The sequence below is a fragment of the Anomaloglossus baeobatrachus genome, chromosome 4, assembly GCF_048569485.1.
Source record: "Anomaloglossus baeobatrachus isolate aAnoBae1 chromosome 4, aAnoBae1.hap1, whole genome shotgun sequence".
Classification (NCBI taxonomy): domain Eukaryota; kingdom Metazoa; phylum Chordata; class Amphibia; order Anura; family Aromobatidae; genus Anomaloglossus; species Anomaloglossus baeobatrachus.
Window position 1 is genome coordinate 437,462,626 of NC_134356.1, and position 23,085 is coordinate 437,485,710.

The 23,085-nt window shown below is 43.4% G+C and overlaps 1 protein-coding gene across 2 annotated transcripts in view; it reads right to left on the minus strand.

Moving 5' to 3' along the window:
• Positions 1–23,085, minus strand: part of SLC28A1 (solute carrier family 28 member 1) — a 300,208-nt gene that overhangs the window by 160,647 nt on the left and 116,476 nt on the right. For both annotated transcript variants that reach the window (XM_075345491.1, XM_075345490.1), the window contains exons 9-14: positions 22,653–22,733; positions 21,393–21,473; positions 21,137–21,262; positions 20,480–20,610; positions 17,220–17,388; positions 3,956–4,153 (exon numbers count right to left, since the gene is read on the minus strand). In XM_075345491.1, the coding sequence (XP_075201606.1) occupies positions 3,956–4,153; positions 17,220–17,388; positions 20,480–20,610; positions 21,137–21,262; positions 21,393–21,473; positions 22,653–22,733 (786 nt within the window). The remainder of the gene's footprint in view (positions 1–3,955; positions 4,154–17,219; positions 17,389–20,479; positions 20,611–21,136; positions 21,263–21,392; positions 21,474–22,652; positions 22,734–23,085) is intronic.

Below are 23,085 nucleotides of genomic sequence, written 5' to 3' on the forward strand. Positions count from 1 at the left end.
TAATAATCTGCTGCTGAAGACCTATGTCTTTGAACCTGCCATATATCTAATGTCATCTGCTGTAACCATCTGTTGCCACTTAGGGCTCATTCTGACAACCGTTCCATTTGTCCTGGTCAGTTCCTGTTTTTTTGCGGACCTACTGACAGACCATCTTTTCAAAGTCTTTTGTGTAGGATTGGATGCCACACGGAAGCACTTCCATGTGGCTTCCGTCGGGTGCCCCTGCAGTCCGTGTCCCACTCCCACGCAAGCCTCGCTACTGTTTGCACTGCAGTGTGTTAGCATCCGCTTGCATAGCAGTGTGTGAGCAGCTGCGGGGATGATGAGCGCCGACATCAGGAGGTTAGCTAAGTTCATTAACTGCGGTGATGTAGTCCACTGCACTCCTGACGTCAGCGCTCGTCACTGACTTCCATGCCTGCCGCGTTCTCCCATCAAGTCTCGCGAGTGGCCCAAGACTGTGACTAGCGGTGACATAGCGTGCAACTCACGATACTTTGCTTATGAACAAGGCAGACAATGGAAGTCAGTGACAAGCGCTGATGTCAGGAGTGCAGCGGAGTTCATCACCGCAAGTAATGTACCTAGCTAACCTCTTGACAGCAGCACTCGTCATGCCTTGCTGTGACCTGGTGATGTTAGCTCAGGTCATTGCACTGCTCTCCCAGCCAATGGGGAACATTCTGTTCTTCATTGACTGGAACAGTGAGTATGGATCGTCGTGGGACCACCTTGTTGGATTACGCCAGACCCGGATTTGATTTTTCTTTTAATAAATTGGTGAAAGAGGGAATGTGTTGGGGAGTGTTTTTTCAAATAAAAAATTTTTTGTCGTCTATTTTTTTTATTACTGACTGGGTTAGTGATGTCGGATATCTGATAGACGCCATGACACACAAACACCAGGGCTTGATGCCAAGTGATATTACACAGCTGGTATCAACCCCATATATTACCCCATTTGCCACCACAACAGGGAAAAGGAATGAGCTGGGGCGAAACGCCAGGACTGACATATCTAATGGATACACCATTTATGGGGCGGCTGCGGCCTGCTATTTTTAGGCGGGGTAGTGTCCAATAACTGTGGACCTCCCTAGTCTGAGGATACCAGACCACAGCTGTCCGCTTTACCTTGGCTGGTGATCGAATTTGGGAGGGACCCCATGTTTTTTTGTTTTAAATTATTTAATTTAAAATAACAGCATGGGCTGCCCTCTGTTTTGGATTACCAGTGAAGGTGAAGCTGCCAGCTGTGGTCTGCAGGCTGCAGCCATCTGCTTTACCCCAGCTGGCTCCAATAATAGGGGGGACCCCACGTCGTGTTTTTTTTAATTTATTTATTTATTTTTTGGCTAAGTACAAGGCTAAACACCCTTTAGTGCCACATGAAAGGCACTAAGGGGTGTAAAATTACAAAATGCAGGGGAGTGGAACATTAAATATGTCTTTCTCATTTATCTATCTATGATGAGCACCAACATCATAAGGTTAGCCAAGTTCATTACCCGCGGTGATGAGCTCAGCTGAACTCGTGACATCAGCACTCATCACTGAGTTCCATGGTCCATCAAGTATTGCGGGCTGTGACTAGCGGTGACATCACTCAGGTGATTTGCGGTCACAGCTGGAGTCCTCCACCGGTGACCAGAAATCACCTGAGTGACGTCTCTGCTGGCCGCATGGCTCACTTCATTTGCGGCCTTAATCTCACAGCAGGCTGTCATGTTCTATAGCTCTCGCTGTGAAATTCAGATGTAGCAGTGCTGGAAGCGTCGTGGGACCTCATGTAGATTACATCAGACCTGGAGGGGTGTTTGCGGTGTTATTAAAGTGGTGAAAGAGGGTGCTTGTTTGTCTTTTATTTCAAATAAAGTATTTTTTAGTTGTTTGTGTTTATTTACTTTCACTTACAGATTAGTGATGAGAGGCTGCCATCACTAATCTAGGACTTAATAGCAGCTATGGGCTGCTATTAACTCCTTAGTACCCCGATTGCCACAGCACCAGAGCAAGAGGTGGGGAAAGTCCTGGAACTGTTGCATCTAATGTATGCGGCAATTCTGGGTGGCTGCCGGCTGATATTTTTAGGCTGGGAGGGCTCCCAATAACGTGGGTCTCCCCAGACTGAGAATACCAGCCCCCAGCTGTGAGGCTTTATCTTGGCGGGGTATCAAAATTGGGGGGACCGCATGCCAGTTTTTTAAAATTATTTATTTTACTGTATGATATAGACCCACTCACAGGTGGCTATGATTGCTTGCAGTCAGATAGCTGTCACTCAGCATGGGTGTGCGTCTAGCTGCAACCAATCACAAATGCTGGTGAGTGAGGCAAGCAGTGAATATGTATGAGCCCAATGAGCGGTTGGCTTGGGAAGAAAAAAGAGCTGCCGCGGTAGCAGTGTGAGCCACCCTGGTGATCGGTGAGTATGTAGCGCTTGCTCCTACCCCTTTGTGCTGGATTCTGTTCCCCATAGACGTTATATGGGACAAGCATCTGGCCAGATGCCGTGGACTGTATGCAACATTCCTTTCGTTTATTTGTGGTCTGCAAAAAAAAACGGAAGTCACACAGATGGCACATGGACTATATACGGACCGGAACGGATGCAGTTGTCACACAGATGTCACACAGGTGCATCCATGGAAAAACAGGACCGTGTTTTGCGGACCGCAAAAATGGAACGGTCGTGTGATTGTAGCCTCACACTTGGTTTCATGCCTGCCTGCTGACTTTTTTTCTATTTTCTTACAGCAACATCATGGGGAACGCCGTTAACCACTTAACTACAGGGAAGCAGTAATGCCTGCGTTAACCCCCACACATCCACAGCCATGTGCCTTTCACTGCATCGGCACGCCAGATACCGGGCACTGCCACCACCAGGCATGACACTCTAGAGGATCCCACCCATGTCTGGCGATCTGAGTACACTAAGCACGGCATGTTACACTTCCAGCATACAGAGATTTCTTTCTCATGCTGAATTAGCATGAGAAAATAAATTATTGATCTGCACTGCCCCATAATATAACATTGGGCCAAGTGCTGTCTAATAAAACATGGGATGGCACTTGGCCATGTTATACGCGCATGTGAGATAGCCCTTAAAACAACTTTCCAAAGGTGAAAGACATTTTTTACTTATATGAATTTAATTACATGATTTATTGCAGAAATAATTTATTCTTATATTATTTCTTCATGGAAGTAGTACTAGTATTACCAATTGAGAACATATACCACTAAAGCGGGCTTTACACACAGCGACATCGCTAGCGATGTCGCTGGCGAAAGCACCCGCCCCGTCGGTTGTGCGTCACGGGCAAATCGCTGCCCGTGGCACACAACATCACTAACACCCATCACACGGACTTACCTGCCTAGCGATGTCTCTGTGGCCGGCGAACAGCCTCATTTCTAAGGGGGCGGTTGGTGCGGCGTCACTAAGCGGCCGCACAATAGAAGCGGAGGGGCGGAGATGAGCGGGCCGAACATCCCGCCCACCTCCTTCCTTCCTCATTGCGGGTGGCCGCAGGTATGATGTAGTTCGTCGTTCCTGCGGTGTCACACATAGCAATGTGTGCTGCCTCGGGAACGACGAACAACCTGCGTCCTGCAACAGCAACGATAATCGGGATTAGAACGACCGGTCAACGATCAACGATTAGGTAAGTAATTTTGATCGTTTAATGGTCGTTTGTGCGTTTCACACGCAACGACGTCGCTAACAAATTCCGTGACCCCAATGACATCTCGTTAGCGATGTCGTTGCGTGTAAAGCCCGCTTTAGTCTTATAACTGGCAATTTTTTTTCCATTGGGTTTTAATGAAATGCAAATAAAACAGTCAAAGTCATTGGATAGCACAACACCTAAACAACTGCAAAACAATATGTTATCACTCTCGTTTATTACATATTAGGTTTTTTTTATTATATTGTTCTTACCGAAATCCACTGTCTGGATCCATCTATCCATTCCTCCACACCTTCAATGCGATTGGTCTTATAATCAGCCAGCATTCGATATGCCACAAACTCGTTCAAGATGATCTTTGTCCCCAACATCTCACCAACTAGGTCTGCTTCATCCCATTCTACTCCCATCATAAAGGCCACAGGCATGAAGATGTAGGAAAGTATTAGCTGAAGATGAAGGATTGTATTGTTAAAACAAAAACCAATCAGATATTTTCTGTGATGTCTGACACTTAAAACACTATGTAGCGGGTTTTTTGTTGTTTTTTTCAGGGCTGGAGTGCTGCTTTAAACTTAACTCCCCAGCCCCCGGTCTTATACTCATCCACCAGCGTTTTCATCTTTTTCAGCATTGCCCTGATCCTGCGGTGTCAATTTGTGATCAAAACATCTGACTGGCCAGAAGTCAGAAATTACGTCACAAGCACGCAATACAAGTACGTAGAACGAGGCTCTCAAAGACTTGTATTGAATTGAGACTAGAGATGAGTGAGCCCGAGCAGTAAAGTTCTGTGTTTGTATTGAACACAAACTTTACAAAAAAAAAAGTGTTTGGAGTTTGAGTGTTTTACGCAAACCAGTCAAGCAAGCAGCGGTGTGCTCGGGACATTCCGTGCTGCATGTATTTTTTGAATGGCTTGTTCGGAGGGTACAATTAGCATTATCGGGTGTATTGTGTCCAAGAAAAAAAAAGTCCTTGCCCTGGAAGTGCTCAGCTTATGGCTGCCTGTATGTGTATGGGGAGCCGAACTGTCCAATCAGTGAATTCCAATGGGGTTCAGGTCAAGTCCAGAACAGAACTTTATCTAAAGTCTAATGAAGAAAAATTCTTTTTTTAAGAAAAAATTAAGGGCATTGTGCCACAGAAAAATGTCCATTAATGTATGATCGCAGGGAGCCTATCAATGAATAAAGTGGTGGTCTTAAGATCCTCACTTCTCCTCACTGCACAAAGGAAGTGAGGAGAAGCTTGAATGAGGCAGTGGTGGTCATGCACGCACACGGTTGCTCTATACCATATTTATGAGGCTAATAAAAACAGCTATGTGCAGAACTATTTGTGTCAGTCCCAAAGGCAATTCGTCAAAGTGTTTACAATACAGTTTGAAAAGATGTAAAATTTTTACGCAACACAAACGTGTGTAAAAATGTTGCTACATTTGGCAGCTCTATCAAAATGGGCGTACTTGGGGAGGACAGAGATGGGGCATGGCTAGGCCCACCCATCAAATTCATGAAAAGTGGTAGCATTTCTTTTGTTACTTTAGTCCCTCCAGTTAACAGTGGTTGGCGAAGGTGCACAGAGGCCACTGATAAGATGCGGCAAATTCATTAAAGAATTTGGCACATCTGATTCCTGCACACACCTCATTAAAACTGGTATGAAGCGCCATTCCCAATGAATCAGGTCCACTGAATGGAGTGGCAGGGTGCATGCATGTCTACCACTTATACTCCTCCTTACTGTGCTCAGGATCCTCATTCTAATGATTAGTGGGGTCCCCGTGGTAGTACCACCTGCAATCAGTAATGTGTTATCTTAAGTTAAATGTAAACTCTTGCTTTCTAGGTCATTCTCTTTTCTATATTTGTAACAGCACAAAACATCTGATATAAGAGAAATTGACGTTCAGGGGTGCTCAATATCTAATGGCGAGCCCTCTCAATATGTTTTGCAGTGAATTATATGAGTAAATGTGCCATAATATCGTCCAAATAAAAATGTAATGCTGTCCTTAAACAAAGCTTTCATAAAAACAGTAAAATACAGTACTCATAATACTGCTATATTCTGTCACATGGGGAATGATGGCATCTACAACCACGATATATAATTTAGCTTCACCCTCAAATATCTCTGAATAACACAGATAACAAGCAGTCTGCATCCCTTGCAAAGAAAAACAGCAGTAGAATATCAATGAATATCTACAGCAAACAGAATAAAATTGTTGGATTTAGTCACACATTTTGGTGTGTTTTGGTATTAAGAAAAAACGAAATTCATGGGACAAAAGTCTGCATTTTACATTTAGACCAGGGGTTCTCAAACATGTGGTCCGCAGGCCCCATGCGATGCAGGGGCTGCCGCCGTCAGTGCTTTATTTCAGTTGAATGTATTGCCAAAACCGCACAGAGACAAGCTCTCTGCACAGCAATGAAAATGGCAGCTGCTGGCCAATCAGAAACTAGCAGCTGACATTGGTGTAAATGTGGCGCCCTGGACTAGCCAGGTCGTCACAGGTAACACACACACACCCCCACCCCCACCAGACAGTAACATTAGCCAAACACAAAATCCTTGTTGCCTCCCTCCAGGGTCTGATGTCCACACCAGGTGGGGCGGAGCCAAGCGGTTGGCCCCACCCACCGAGGAGTTCACAGGCCTGGAGGCGGGAAAAGTGACAGATTTGTCCTGGAGGTTGAAGTGAGAGGGGTAAAGTGGAGAGTGTCTGGGTTTGTGGCCCAGGCACTGACAACAAGGTTGGCAGACGGTGGTGGCCGTCTGCAGGAGTGGTGAATCAACGTGGAACCGTAGGACCGGGGTCGGGCGGTGGCCCGCCGGTACCGACCGGGGAGCGAAGTGAAGCCAGCACACACAGGCAGGGCCATCGGACCCCGACTAGGCTTGGAGTCGCCGTCAACAGTCAAATCCGAGTGTGACAGGAACCCCAGGGGTTTCCTAACAGCCAAAGACCCGTTAGAAGGCAACCGTCCGCACCGTGAGGGTATACAGCTACCGCCTAAGGCTAGAGACCCAAGGGCCAGCGCCTGCGGGCAAATGGGCTCCTCTGGTATCCATACACCGGGGAGCGGACTACCGTTGGGGATCCATCGTAGTCAAGACAGTACACAAAGGTGCAGGGAAAGACAGTTGCCATCACCTGTCAGGGCAGAGACACTGCAGCCGGCTGCGGGACCCGTCCATCCAGCCGTTTGGTTTACCGGAGACTTTGTGCATCTCTTGCTGAGTGAGTACACCTGTGCCATCCGGCACCGCGCCGCGCTGTCCTTGCGACCCTGCACCTCACCTACCCTGCCTCCCCGTCTCACCACTGTGCCCCGGGACCACCAACCCCTACCCACGGAGGGGGAAAACAACATCCCAGCTGCTCCCTACCATCGCTCCCGGGATCCTCGTCACCAGCAGCGGTGGTGCCCACCTTCACCACGACCCGTGGGTGGCGTCACGGACTAAACCCCCAAAACAAACCAACCACCCTTTTCACTCACGGGCGAGGAGCGCCGCTCGAGTCCCCGGATCCGGCCCACCGCTTGAGCCACCGAGCAGCAGCAGCGCCGGTCCCGAGCGTTAGCAAGCGCAGCGGCGCCCCGCCGCTCGCGACATAAACCGTCATCAGCTGTTGGCCTGTGATTGGTGGTGACTGCCATTGGCATAGTTATGCAGACAGTTTGTCTCAGTGTGGCGTCATCAATACATTCAATTTAAGTAAAACGCTGACGGCGGAGACCCCCTACACCGGTCACGATACTCAAGGGGTCTATGTCCTTTTGGGCTGCAAGAAGCAGAAAAGAGGACAACGATGGAACAGAGGACAGGTGAGAAGTATCTTTTTTTTGTGTATGTGAAGAAACGCACAATAGTGGACATTATGACAGGATGGGACATTGCTACAAGAAGGGGACTAGGAAAGAGGACATTACTACAGGATGTGAAAATTAAAAAAATACTCCAGCATTAATTCTGCCAGTATAAAATGTCCATTTTTATTTCAAGCGCATTAAAATCAGAATGACACCAAACAACATACACTGCAGTGCAAAACCACTGTGTTGCTTGGAAACATGTCGGTTTTGCACTTCAATGTATGTTGTTTGGTGGCATTCTAATTTTAGTGATCTAGAAAAAAAATGGACATGTCATACTGAAAGAATTAATGCTGGAGCATTTTTCATTTTTATATTGGATTCAAGCCTCTACCTGGGAAGCTCCGGGCATTCCCTTTCAGAACGGATCAGGTGTTACAAGGATTGGTGAGCTGTCTTTATACATCCCTGCTTCCTTCATTGATATTACTACAGGATGCGGAAAATGTTCAGCACATTACTACAAGGGGACCAGGACAAGGATTGGGAGATTACTACAGAATGACGACAAGGTTAGACATGTTACTACAAGGGGACAAGGATTGGCACATTACTACAGGTTGAGGACATTACTACAGAATGGGGCGCATTACTACAGGATGGGAAACAGGATGGGCACATACTACAGGATGAGAACAAGGATGGAGACATTACTACAAGATGTGGACAAGGATGGGCACATTATTACAAGATGGGGACCACCTGACCTGCATCCAACAGAAAATTTATGGAAATAACTAAAGCTCAGTGAAAGAGCCCACAGAACTTTCAGGATTTGAAGAGTGTTTGGATGGAAAACTGGGCTAAAATCACACCTGAGCAATGCATATGACTAGTTTCTCCATACAGGAGGCATCTGGAAGTTGTCATCACCAACAAAGGCTTTTGTACGAAGGAGTAAATACAGTTAAGTAAGTGTGTTCAATACTTTTTCCCGTCTTCAATTCTTATTATTATACATCACTAATTTTAGGGACATCTATGGTTTGATTTCTTTGACTGTGTGGATTAGATGGATTGTTACTGACATCTGGTGAGAAATTCATGTCAATAGCACCTTTAGAAATATATTTACTTAGAAAATTAGTGATGTGTTTAATATTATTTTCCCTGTTGTAGCGCTAAGAAAAGGGGAATAGCATGAAATGGCATTATTAATAGTAATAATAATTAACAAACATGAGCACATTATTACAAGATGGAGACCAGGATGAGCACATTTCTAAATAGGTCATTACTACAGGATAGGGACAAGGATGAGGCTCATTACTGCAAGAAGGGAACATTATTACAAGATGGAGGCCAGGATGGGAACATTACTACAAGATGTTGGCCAAATTACTATGTGGTGTGAATTGTTAGACGATATTTCTTACAAGAAGGGGATAAAATGTAAAAAAAAAAATCAAAATAAAGCATGAACTTTTTTTACCATTAAAATGCTTCTTTATGTATAAACTGAAATAAACAAAGTGCACATTTATTATCGCCACATCCGTAACGACCCAAGTTATGAATCTGTACCATTTCCAATATGATGAATTCCATTTAAAAAAATAAAATAAACAAGCGAAAAATGTCACAAAAAGTGATCCAAAAGTTATATAGAAAAAACAATGGTATTACTTAAAAAGTCACTTTGTTCTGCAAAGAATGCAGCCCCCTAAATTCATTTTTTTTTCTATGTGCAGCCCATATACACAACAGAGTTTGAGACTCATGCTTTAGTGTAAATCCCCCTCAATGTGAACTTTTTTATTGCTCGGAATTTTTCTAAGACTGTGTGATCCAAATGTAACATTGTGAACCATTTGAGGATCCCAAGCTGCTACATCAATGTTTAATACTACACATATCCAAATGCTAAAAATAGTGGATAAATGAATACCTCTATTTAGTCACCTATCTCCATTAGAAAGATCATTAAGTTTAATCTTTGCACAGAAGTTCTCCTTATTTCAGTGAAAACAATTAACAATTCATCAGAAAAGTGACTGAGATTACTGTACAATAAGAGAGTTAATATAGAACACATTTCTAACCAACTAGTAGACTTTGGAAATCCTTCCTCTCCAGTCTCCTCATTAACACTTCCATATGAGCTTTACTAATCTCTCTTTAAATAAAATAGTGCTGCACCCTAATTAATGGAATTACAAAGAAAAAATATTAAATGTTACATATATGAATTAAAAAGAAAAAAAACTAAAAAAAGATTAAGGTCCAGTGCCCACGCTGTGTAGTTTTGATGCATATTTTCAGAAATCTACAGCAAAATCTGTATGTACATTGTGAAGCCAGCAAAGTCTATGAGAATTCAGAAGTGCTGTGCACACAGTGCTTATTTTTCCCTTACGTATTTGGTGCAGATTTGGTGCAGAAAAAAAAGAAATCTGCACCAAATACGCAAGGGAAAAACACTCAATGTTCACAGCACTTCTGAATTTTCATAGACTTTGCTGGCTTCACAATGGATATGCAGATTTTGCTGCAGATTTCTGAAAATCTGCGTCAAAATCCGTGTCAAAATACGCAGCGTGGGCACAGGGCCTAAGGATATGTTCCGGCAACGAGATTTTGGTGAGTTTTTGCTGCATAATTTCTGCCGCAGTTCTGCACCTTTTATGTAATTATTTTTTTATCATGCATATTTATCGTGTTTTTGAAACTGCATTTTTTGTCTTTGTTCATATGTCATGTTTTAAATAAAGCTGCTTTGTTTTTTATATTTCCTGGTATTTGGCTTTGGTAAAACGTTATTGATATATGTCGATTACATGCATTTTTTATGCATTTTTGCAGCAGAAACACATTAAAATTGCATGTGCATATTTTACCTGCAGATTTTCTACATATAATGCAAGTCTATGGGCAAAACCTGAACATATTAACCGTATACGCAGGATAATTAACATCTTGAGGATTTGAAACACACAGGTCAGTTTATGCTGAGTAAGGCCTCTGCCACACTCACGTGAAAATCACGCACGTGCCGAGAGACACGTATTTCCCCTGTGTGTTGCGTGCAGGTAAGTACGTGTCTCTGGTACGTGCTGGCCACATGTGTTCTACGTGTGCTATCCGCGATAGCACACGTAGAACCGGTAATTAACATACTCACCTGGTCCTTCCTGCTGTCCGCGCTGCTGTCTGTGGTGCTGATCCTCGGTCTCCAGCCCTCCCGCCTCCTCGCTGCTGCCAGGCAGTGAAGTGAATATTAAATGAGAATAATGAGCGGCGGTCGGCAGCAAGAGGCAGCAGCGGCAGAGACAGGAGGGCTGGAGAAGGTGAGTAAATGTTTTGGTTTTGTTCACTGACACGTATGTTTTCTCTGGCGCGTGTCACACGGGACCGCATCCACACTACACCCGTGTGGTACGGGTGCGGGCCGTGTGACACCCGTGCTGCCGGAGAAAACACTGACATGTCAGCGTTTAGAAAAACGCACACATACAAACGCACACGGACACACGTTCTGTGTGGTTTTACGTGTGTGTGCCTGCTACAATAGGGTAGCATTGCTTAACGTGTCTCCGTGCCGCTGGTACGTGCAAAAAATGACAAACACGTGCCGGCGGCACGGATGTGTGTCGCAGGCCTAAAGAAGTAGAGGGATTTCTATAAATCCCATAGACTTTGCTGGAACTGTAATATGCTGCATTTTTGACACAGCAGAAATACAAAGGGTCAAAAAGTCACTGAAAACCTCATAGAGGACACACAGCCTAAATGCTACATATATTACTACAATGATGAGTTATTTAGTTAGCCAAAATTATAGATTTTTTTCCTTAAATTTTAACTTTATTTTTAATTTATGTTCTGTCTAATGTACTCTACTATGTGAACTATAATAATATATCAAATAGCAATATACAGTATCAATAAAGTTATCAGTACAAAATGTGTACCTGTTTTGATTAAAAAATATTAAGTTCATGTATATTGATTTTAATGCTTTATCACAGCTTTCAAAGCAATCAAGTATATTCTGCTCTGATTATGTGGTTATATGGAGGCGCAAGAGTAATCTAAAACAGACTAGTTGCTGATAAGCCTAGTGTTGCCCTGTTAAGCCTCATTCTGAAGTCTGTAAGTCACGTATATGTTCTACCTGTGTTTATCACGGCTAAAACATGCAACAATTATAGTCTATGGGGCTGGTCATGTTCGTGTTTCTTTGCAGACCAATCGCTTCAAGTTGTCAGTTTTTGATCTGACTCACAGATCAAAATTACCCACCCATAGAAGTCTATAAGTTCATAAATATTACTGAAAAGAACACTGCAAAAAAGCACTTTCTGAACATACCCTTAGTCAGTGTATATGTAGTAACCTGTCTTACATACAGTGGGTGAAATAAGTATTGAACACCTCACCGATTTTCTAAGTAGATAAATTTCTAAAGCTTGTATTGACATGAATTTCTCAACAGATGTCAATAACAAGCCATCTAATCCACACAGGCAAAGAAAGCTAACCATAGATGTCCATAAATTTAATTATGTGTAAGAATAAGAAATGATACAAGAAAAAAGCATTGAACACATGAAATAAGAGAGGTGTGGGAAAGTCATGACACGAGTCATGAAATCTATCATTAATTGAAAGCAATCCTGCCACTTTTTGAAAAATAATATTAGCCAGTTCAACTGATTACTTACAGCAAGATGGAATTGTAGCTGTATAATGCTCAGGCCAAAAGACTACTGCTACTCCAGCAGGATACAGCTAAAATTATTATTATATTATATTATATATAGTGTAGGGACCTACAAGCATGAGGTTCCCATGACGAGGGTTGTAGGCTTACGTCTTATGGCCATAACGCTAACAAAAAACCTCATATTTTTTTTTACAGGATACAGCCAGGCCCCTTTTTGTTAGGCCTTGCTATTAGAGTTTCTGTCCCTATGTAGAGCGCAGTGGGGGTACGGCTTGGCAGCCCACCTGATCTAATAGTATGGGCCTCACCTAATAGGCTGCGGGTCTGTGACTGTGCGTCTCCTAGTGTGAACAGTGCTCTATGCAAGCCATTAGTGTGCAGTTTTACCATCCAGCCATCACCTCCTCCATATTTGGAAGTGAGTGTGATTGGCCCCTCCTGCACCTGTGATGCCTCCACCTCGTGGGGGTTTAGCTGTATCCTGCTGGAGTAGCAGTAGTCTTTTGGCCTGAGCATTATACAGCTGCAATTCCATCTTGCTGTAAGTAATGATATTCTTTTTTGCTTTTTTATGCCAGTTCAACTGATGGCCTATAAAAAGGTGTCTTATTACCAAGGTGCCACACAAGAAACATCTCATGATGAGTAAAACCAGTGAGTTGTCTCAAAATGTTTGCAACCTTATTGTTGCAAAACATACTGATGGCATTGATTACAGAAGAATTTCTAAACTACTAGGGTTCCAGTGATCACTGTTGGGATCATGATCCAAAAGTGGAAAGGACATAATTTCACCATAAACTGTTGATGACCAGATGCTCAGCACAGGACTTCAGACAGTGGACTAAAAATAGTTTTCAAAAGAGTTGTCAATGAGCTAAGGATCACCTGTGGAGAGCTACAAGAAAGACCTGAAATCAGCAAGTAAATAGTTTCAAAATAAATAATAAGAAATGCACTCCTTCTCCACGGTCTTTATGCACGGTCACCACGCAAGACTTCATGCTGGAACAAAAAGCATGTTCAAGCGCATTTACGACATTTAGACAAGCCTGTGAAATACTGGGCGAATATAGTCTGCTCAGATGAGACCAAAATTGAACTCTTTGGATTCCATAATACACACCATGTTTGCTGGTCCCAAGGCACTGCATAACACACCAAAAACAGCATACATCAGTGAAGTTTGGAGGTGGGAACATCATGGGGCTGTTTTTTCAGAATATGGCACCGGAAAATTTCATATGATTAAAGGAAGGATGAATGAACAAATTTACAGAGATATTCTTGATAAAACACTGCTGCCAATTACCAGGGTGATGAAGATGAAACAAGGATGGACATTTCAGCAAGACAATGATACCAAACATACAGCCAAGGAATTTATCAATTGATTTCAGAGAAAGAAAATAAAGCTGTTAGGGCACTTTGACATTGCATTTTCACCTACGTTCACTGGTCCCGTCGGGGCATCCGTCCGAACCCCCTCCGCCCGCTAAACGTGTTTCTGACGCATACGCCGATGGGGCCATTGACTAACACTAAATTACTAACACTGACCTACAAAGCTATCCATAATCTGTCTCCTCCATATATCTCTGAACTATTCTCTCGCTACACTCCAAAACGTAACCTCCGGTCCTCCCAAGATCTCCTTCTATCCTCCTCTCTCATTCGCTCCTCATGCAACCGACTCCAAGACTTCTCCCGAGCATCCCCAGTCTCCTGGAACTCACTGCCTCAACACGTCAGACTATCTACTACACTTGCAAACTTCAAACGGACCCTGAAAACTCATCTGTTCAGAAATGCCTATAATCTACAATGACCTCACCGCCCCACCACCGTGCGGAGCTGCCGCCCCACCACCGTGCGGAGCTGCCGCCCCACCACCGTGCGGAGCTGCCGCCCCACCACCGTGCGGAGCTGCCGCCCCACCACCGTGCGGAGCTGCCGCCCCACCACCGTGCGGAGCTGCCGCCCCACCACCGTGCGGAGCTGCCGCCCCACCACCGTGCGGAGCTGCCGCCCCACCACCGTGTGGAGCTGCCGCCCAACCTACACCCCACCTACTGTCTCCTCCCCAAAATACTTTAGGATGTAAGCCCGCAAGGGCAGGGCCCTCTTCCCCCTGTGCTAGTCTGTCTATTGTAACGTGTACATGTATTCTGTATGTAACCCCCTCATGTACAGCACCATGGAATCAATGGTGCTCTATAAATAAACAATAATAATAATAATAATAATAATGGAGCAGACGGAGTCAGCGTGTGCTCTGTCTTGCATCATTTTTTGGCATATACATTTTCTGCAGGCGGACACTCGAACGTAGTCTACTATGTTCAGGTGTCCACCTGCAGAAAACGTATATGCCCGAAAATGGTACATTCGGGTCTCCGCCTGCAGAAAACGTATATGCCCGAAAATGTTGCAAGACAGAACACACGCTGACTCCATCTGCTCTATTTTAGTCAATGGCCCCGTTGGCGTATGCGTCCAAAACACGTTTTGCGGGGAGGAGGGTTCGGACAGATGCTCCGACGGGACCAGTGAACGTAGGTGAAAATGCAATGTGAAAGTGCCCTTAGACTCGCCCAGCCAATCCCCTGACCTGCATCCAACAGAAATTATATGGAAAGAACTAAAGCTCAGTGAAAGAGCCTACAGAACTTACAGGATTTGAAGAGTGTTTGGGTGGAAGAATGCCCCAAAATCACACCTGAGCAATGCATACGACTAGTTTCTCCATATAGGAGGCATGTGGAAGTTGTCATCACCAACAAAGGCTTTTCTACAAAGCAGCAAATAAATTTAAGTGAGCATGTTCAATACTTTTTCCCTTCGTCATTTCTTACTATTATACATCACTACATTTAGGGACATATATGGTTTGATTTCTTTGCCTGTGTGGATTAGATGAATTGTTACTGACATCTGGTGAGAAATTCATGTCAATAGCACCTTTAGAAATATGCTTACCTAGAAAATTGGTGACATGTTCAATATAATTTCACCTGCTGTAGCGCTAAGAAAAGGGAAATAGCATGAAATGGCATTATTAATAGTAATAATAATTTTAATTCTATAGTGCAAACATATTCAGCAGCACTTTACAATTAAGCAGGCACATGTACACACAATAAAGGCAATACAAAGTAACACAGAGTTCAACAGTTACAGTAGGAGTGAGAGCCATGTTTGCAAGCTTACAGTCCACATACAAGCTGTTCACAAGCTTAGCCAGTATCTGTGTAAGGGCAGTTACTACATGCTATTGGGTTGATTGAGGATTAATTGCAATGTTTGGGGAAGTACATTCCATAAAACTGGTGCAGCACAAGATACGGCTATGGGACGGAGGTGCAAGGTTTGAATTATGGAGGATGTTTGTCATAGATCAGTTGCAGAGTAGAAAGCATGGGTAAGGTGATAGACAGGCATGAAGGTGGATATACAGTATATGGTAGAACAGTAATGTAGAGAGCTTTGTGGGTGAGAAAAAATAGTATTGTATTCTGTAGTGAATGGCACAAGGTGGAGGCATCGGTGAAGGAGCTTGAAAAAAAATATAACCCAGGCCAGATTGGAGAGGAAAAAGTTTGGTTAGAGGGAGACTGATCAACAGAGAGTTGCAGTAGTTCAGACAAGAATGAATAAAAGTTACAGTAGGAGTTTTTGCAGATTCAAAGGTCAGAAAAGTTGGATTCTGGAGATGTTTTTATATGCAATTTACATGAGTGAGTGATTGGATTTAAGAAATATAAAAAAGGTCTGTGTCAATTATAACCCTCAGACAGCTAGTGTGCTGCTTGGGAGTTATGGTTGAACCATCCAAGGCAATTCCAATATAAATAAATTTAATACTGAAGAAGGGAGCGTCTTTATGAATAACTAGCTGTAGTAGCCGGCTTTGCCCGGGATAGTAACTGTCTCTCTGTCTCTCTCTCAGTCTCTGTCTGTGTGTCGCTGTCTGTCTGTCTCTCTGTCTGTGTCTTTCTTTGTCTGTCTGTTTCTATGTCTCTGTCTGTACTTGTATCAGTCTATCTGTCTCCATCTCTGTGTCTGTCTGTCTCTTTCTATCTTTGTGTCTGTCTCTATGTGTGTGTCTGTTTATCTCTTTCCCCATCTGACTCTTTCCAAGTCTGTCTCTTTCCCCATCTGTCTCTTTCCCCATCTGTCTCTTTCCCCGTCTGTCTCTTTCTTGATCTGTCTTTTTGCCCATCTGTCTTTTTGCCCGGCTGTCACTTTACCCGGCTGTCTCTTTCCAGGGCTGTCTCTTTCCCAGTCTGTCTCTTTCCAGGTCTGTCTCTTTAGGTCTATCTCTTTGCCTGTCTGTCTCTTTGCCCGTCTGTCTCTTTGCCCGTCTGTCTCTTTGCCCGTCTGTCTCTTTGCCCGTCTGTCTCTTTCCAGGGCTGTCTCTTTCCCCATCTGTCTTTTTCCAGGTCTGTCTTTTTCCAGGTCTGTCTCTTTGCCCGTCTGTCTCTTTGCCCATCTGTCTCTTTGCCCGTCTGTCTCTTTACCCGTCTGTCTCTTTCCCTGTCTGTCTCTTTCCCCGTCTGTCTGTGTCTGTTTGTCTGTCTGTCTCTTTCTGTCTCTCTCTAGCCGTCTCCCCACCGACATCTTATTACCTCACACATAAGCTTCTTATACTAACAGTTTATTTTGTTCCTATAGCAACCACTGACAGTTGCTATTAAAAGCCTTTTTCAGTTTAATGGAGGCAGGATTTTGGAGAGTAACTGTAAAGTGCGGGGTTACATTTTCCCGTCAAAACATAGTCTATGACGTTCTCTGAGTCACATCGGGCGTTTGTGCAAAATTTCGTGATTGTAAATGAAAAAAAAAGTTGGGTTACTCTGTGGAGTTAAAAGTTTTACAAATTAATAGTAAGTAGTACAAAGAAAGATTGATGACTATCACTTTAAAACTACAAAATGTATCACATTGTCATTTTCTCACCTGTAATGTGAGTTGTGGATAATTCACCATTCCCCCCAACCAGGAAAAAGCAGCGTTAATGAATGAAAGTAAGGCCATGAACGCGATTAGGTTGGCTGCAATGTTTGCTACTAGACCCACAGATGTAGAGGCACCATTGCTGGCAGCTTCCAGTACAGTCTTTTCTTCCCTGAAGGTGCAAAGAAACATACAAGAATCAGCGGCAGTCAACTATGATGAGTGTTCAAACTGAATTATCTATATGTGCCTGCCGTATTATGTACAGCACCGTTTAAGTGTACAACGTTAGTTAATATACTTTTTTTATTTAACATATTTCTTAACCTTACTTAGTGTAAATTCTTAGGTTTCTTGTAGCTGTGGAAAATCTCTTATCACATAATCCCAACTCACTCACTCACAAAAATACTGGGTTCACAAGTCAGGAAAAATGTCCAAAAATTATCCATGTGCAGAGGAGATACAATGACACCTGGAGTTTTGTGTGCTGCTGTGCTACGGCGAAGCAAGAACATAATATGATGGTATGCCATGCTTCATAAAGTGCCGTATGAGGGAGATAATCTGCATAGTAGCACAGTTTTCAATATAGTAACAATTTGTAATCTCCTACATGGGTGCATTTTTGTATAAAATGGAACTGTAGTAGTGATTCACAAATAAATCATATGGCAACATACAGAGTACCCACAGGTCCCCAGTACATAGAAATAGAGACTCTGTGTATATGCATGAACTCCATCATACAATGTATTGATATATATTAGTGTGCAAAAGTTTTAGGCAGGTGTGGAAAAAATTCTGCAAAGTACGAATCTTTTAAAAAATAGAAATATTAATACTATATTTGTAACAATTAACAAAATACAAAGTGAATGAACAAAAGAAAAGTCAAAATAAAATCAACAAACCCCCCTTTGCCTTAAAGGGACTCTGCCAGCATAGAATGATTGTTGAAACCAAGAACAGCCACTCTTGTATCATGGTGTGGCCAGTCATTTATATATACCTTCCTACATGCTTGTGTGACGCCCTGGCCTATCAGGTCGTCACAGGGTATTGTGCAATCTGCCTTTCTCCACAGTATCCAATCCTCCTTGGTTATGGATCCTGGTCCTTTAGTGTTGCTAAGATCAGAGCCAGTCCAATCCCTAGGAACACTTTACACCATACCCACCAGACACACCATTGGGGGGCCGGAAGGGAATAGGGCCGCCCACTTGGGGGGTTGGCAGGGGAAAGTGAAAAAGTGAAAAGAGGAGTGTTGTGTTGGAGGTGAAAGAGAGAGGAGGTCAGGAGCAGGGCTCCTTAAAGCTACTAGGTGGCAGACGTTGGTCTGGGCCTGGTAGGAGCTGGAACCCCAGTCGCAGGGGATGGTGTCACGGGGCACGGACTTCTCGAGGAGGGCAGCCGGTGGGCTTGGGCCATCTCCGGGCAGGGGCTAGGGCACGACGGGGTACGCGGACCCTAGGCTGAGAAGTAGTTTCAAGCGTCCTGGTAATTTACCCGATGGGGGTGAAGTCTTCAAGATTCATCCCTCACCCGCTCCAAAATCGGGTTACTAGCGCACCGATGGGATAGGACTTTTCCCAAAGTACAGTCCACCAAATCCAAAGTGTGAACCCTTAGAGCAAGCTCACTCCGTTAACCATACAGGTGAGCGGGACCCGATTAGTTCCAGACTATAGGGTCCAACAAGAGAGAAGGTGCCACGGAAAAGGCCACAGGCTAACAAGCAACACCAAGGGCACGGATCTACGCGTGCTCCGTCCCTGCTGCAGTGGTGCTCAGAATTCTGGTTTACAAGCTGTCGGTGTCAGGATTCTTGGATTGAGTGAGTACACAGAAAACCCCTTTTCTCCTCCCAACGGCACCCCTTCACTACCACCACCGGACCCCGGGGTTAAACCCCCTACCCACGGAGGGGTTAAACACCTTGCTGCCATACCACCGCCACCGGGCTCCCCAACAGCAGCGGTGGTACTCCACATTACCACGCACCGTGGGTGGCGTCACAAACTTCTAACTCCCCTGTACATACTCCCCTTTTCAAATGAACCCCCGGGTCCGGAGACCCCCTTGAGCCACCGCGGTCCCAGATCTGAGCTGCTCAGCCGCTGACACAGGGGCAGTACACTTGTTTCCCCTATATCCCCCTTCCTCTTCTTTGATTGACAGCTCTGGCTTAATAGAGCTAGAGAAAAGGTAGATGGAAAACAAGCAGGTGGGAAGGTGCACGTAAATGAATCATAAACAGACTGGCTACCGGAGGATCCTCCAATAATACCAGGCCTGGCTGCAGTTACCTGCATTGACCTCCGGAGCTCTCATCTGAACTCCGAAGTGCAGCCTGGACTGAACTGGGGGTTTGCAGGACATTTCACAGCTGCGGACAGGCCGGGCTGAACTTCGGAGCTCATGTGAGAGCTTCGGAGTTCAGCCTGGCCTGTCCACAGCTGCCATGAACTGAACCGCAATCGTTGGGGAATCAGTCAGCGCTTGCAGTTCAGTCCTGCAAACCCCAAATTCAGTCCAGGCTGCACTCCGGAGCTCCAGGGGAAAGCTCCGGAGTTCAACCAGGTAACCAAAGCCAGGCCTGGTATTACTGGAAGTTCCTCCGGTAACCAGTCTGACACTGGTGGTGATGCACCAATTGACTGTGCTTAGTTTGAACACTCATTTTATGCTGACACAGTCCATTTAAAAATAGCATCAAGTCATTGATACACTTGCACACAATTTTGAAGGAACTCAGCAGGGAGGTTGATCTAAACATCTTGGAGAATTAACCCCAGATCTTATTTCGATGTAGGCTTGTGCAAATCTTTCTGTTTATTTATGTAATTCCGGACAGACACAATGATGTTGAGAACAGCCACAGAGCACTGATCTAAACATCATTTAGTCTGTCTGGGATTATATAGAGACAGAAGGATTTGCACAAGCCTACAACTACAGAAGATCTGTGGTTAGTCTTCCGAAATATTTGGAACAACTTCCCTGCTCAGTTCCTTCATAAACTGTATGCAAATGTATCTAGAAGAATTAAGTTGGTTTTGAAGGCAAAGGGTGGTTACACCAAATATTGATCTGATTTACATTTCTCTTTAGTTCATTCACTCTGCATTTTGTTGATTGATAAAGATAAACTATACATGTTTATTTTTTAAAGCATTCTTCTTTTCAGCATTATATACCTGCCTAAAACCTTTGCTCAGTACTGTATTCTATAATAGGATACTATGACATACTAAATTTACCCTTTTTCTATCCTGACACCATCTTGGCTTTTGAACTTTGATTCTTCTGTTTCAGGATAAACCAACTTGGAGAGTGCAAGTGCGCATGGAGCTGCCATGACAGAGGCCGCAATAAGTGAAGATGGGTCAATCTGAAAACATAATTTGTATTTAAGATATTGAATTTATTTCTCTTTATATATTTATTCTGATATTGTGAAATTTTACTCCTCTCTGGTTTCAAAATTGGATAATGGAAGGTGCGAGGAAAGAGTATGCCCAAAGTCATGCCCCCTGGGAAGTGTACTACGTTAGTAAAGTTGTCATCTTGTCTTATGAATGTTGTACCCCTGTATGCATGTAATCTGTTATAAAGATGTTTCTAAACCCCTTAAGATTGTAAAGTGATTTTTAATTTTTGCTGTAACAAGTGTTTTCGTATGTCTTTACCCCAGTTCTATACATAGATAATGATGGTATTACCTACCGATATCTATAAGCTGTAAATGTATAACTTCGACAGAAAGACTTTGCTCTTTTTGTTTTTTCTTTCCATTCTACCGTATACTCTCCTTCTTTGTAATTAACACACATAAAGTATGTTCCTATACGTACGCTGCAAGCCTAATGCAAAAATTAGGTACACTATAATAAGAAGAGAAATGGGAATGATCTCACCCCAAATGAGATGTATGCACCCATCACACTGCCAGCAATGGTTCCAAAGCCACCTGTCATTACAGCATGAATCTCAGATTTTGTCATATCTGGTAAATATGGACGAATAAGCAATGGAGCTTCTGTCTATGAAGGGAGAAGAGGAAAAACAAGAGAGGTTACTATCTTAGTAAATGTAGAACAGGAATCTACAGATCACCAGCAGAGATTCTTCAAATTGTAAATCCCATGTAGGCAGTGTGTTTCTTGTTCTTACCTGTCCAACAAAAATATTACCAGCCACACTCAGTGTTTCTGTAGCTGTGGTTCCCATTGTTACTTGCATAAGCCAGGAAATCTAGAAAAGACAGAAATGGTTTCTACAAAGGTTAGAATTTTGAATTTGACCATTTTGTCAAATATTTTTCAGTATCTTATTCCTAGGCTATGTACACAGTATCATCAGAGACTTTGGTCGTTGTCTCTATCAGCAATCCCATCTTCTATCAAAGAAGAAACTGTGAAATGTAACCCTATTTTTCCCATCAAAATGCTGACCTACATACCCTAATGAACCAGGGTACGGCCTCTCCATTTGGAGAAAAAATGGTCTTTAGGGTCTTTAGAGACGGCAAGGAATCTTTATTATGAAAACTGTATACCTGCACAATAGTACACAGCAGCTTCAAAAAAATCCTAGACAATTGCTTTTTGAATCTTGTACCCTCGCCACTAGAGAATGAAGGGTACATTTTCCCTTGTAGGGTGGATTGGTTCATGTTTATTTCTTTGTATTTTCTTACCTTCATCTGGATTAATAAGAGGGAACAAAGTTCTAAAGTTTACCCAAATCTCTTCCTTTCATCCACAACCTCTCTCGTCACTGAGTTGAACTTGATAGACTTGTCTTTTTCCAACTCTATTAACTATGTACCTACACTCCTCAATATTGAAATTGCAACACAAAGACGGAAAAATTGTGAAATTATGTAAATTACAGAATAGATAGTGCACTCATTTCTTCAAAAGTGTCCCATGAGCAACTTCATGGCATGGCAATATAAAGCCGCTTGTTGGTCTTGCTACTGTGAGCAGTCTGTGTGGCTTAAACAAGTGACCTGCAGTATCTCCAGACTTGACTCCTATCCAGCACATCCTGGACATCATTGGTCAGCAATTAGAAAGGTAGCTGCCAGCAATGGATTTTGATGATTTCTATGCCCAATGCAGAACATTCTTCAGACAACCATTAATAACCTCAATGATTCCTTGCCAAGATGTATAAGGACATGTATGTCTGCATGTGGTGCTCATTCTTGATACTGAATAACAAAATCTTTTGGAAAATGTATGACTTTATTTTTGATGTTGCAATTTCAATGTTGAGGAGTATGTGTTATCGTTTCTGAATCTCAATGCCACAAATTACTTCCATGGTATTGTGGCATCTGAGAAAAAAAATAATATTTACTTTATTCTAATAATTTTTATTGGGAATTAAATTCATTATTTAGAAATATCAATACAAGTAATTTACCTTCAGAATTACATACTGCATTATCCCGATATAGTAAAGGACTGACATAACGCAGCTGAAAAACACGACTATAGGAAGAGCCTGTAAGAAACAATACAAAAGAGTCACATCTTGAACCGTTTAGTGTGAAATATGTAATACACATGTTTAAATAACTTTGCCTGATATTTTTGTCATGGTGAATGAACAGCAAAAACCTTTAAAGAGGTTGTCCACTACTTTTACATTGATAGCTTATCTTTAGGATAGGTTATCAATGTCTGATTGGTCGCGGTCCGACACCCGGCACCCCCTCCAAACAGCTGTTCTCAGTGTCGGTGTTAGAAGCAGGCAGCTGGAAATGCTCAGTTCCAGAGCTGCCCCATTTTCTGATAGCGGCCACAGCCAGTTACTACCCATGCGCCTCCCATATACCGTATTTTTCGCTTTATAA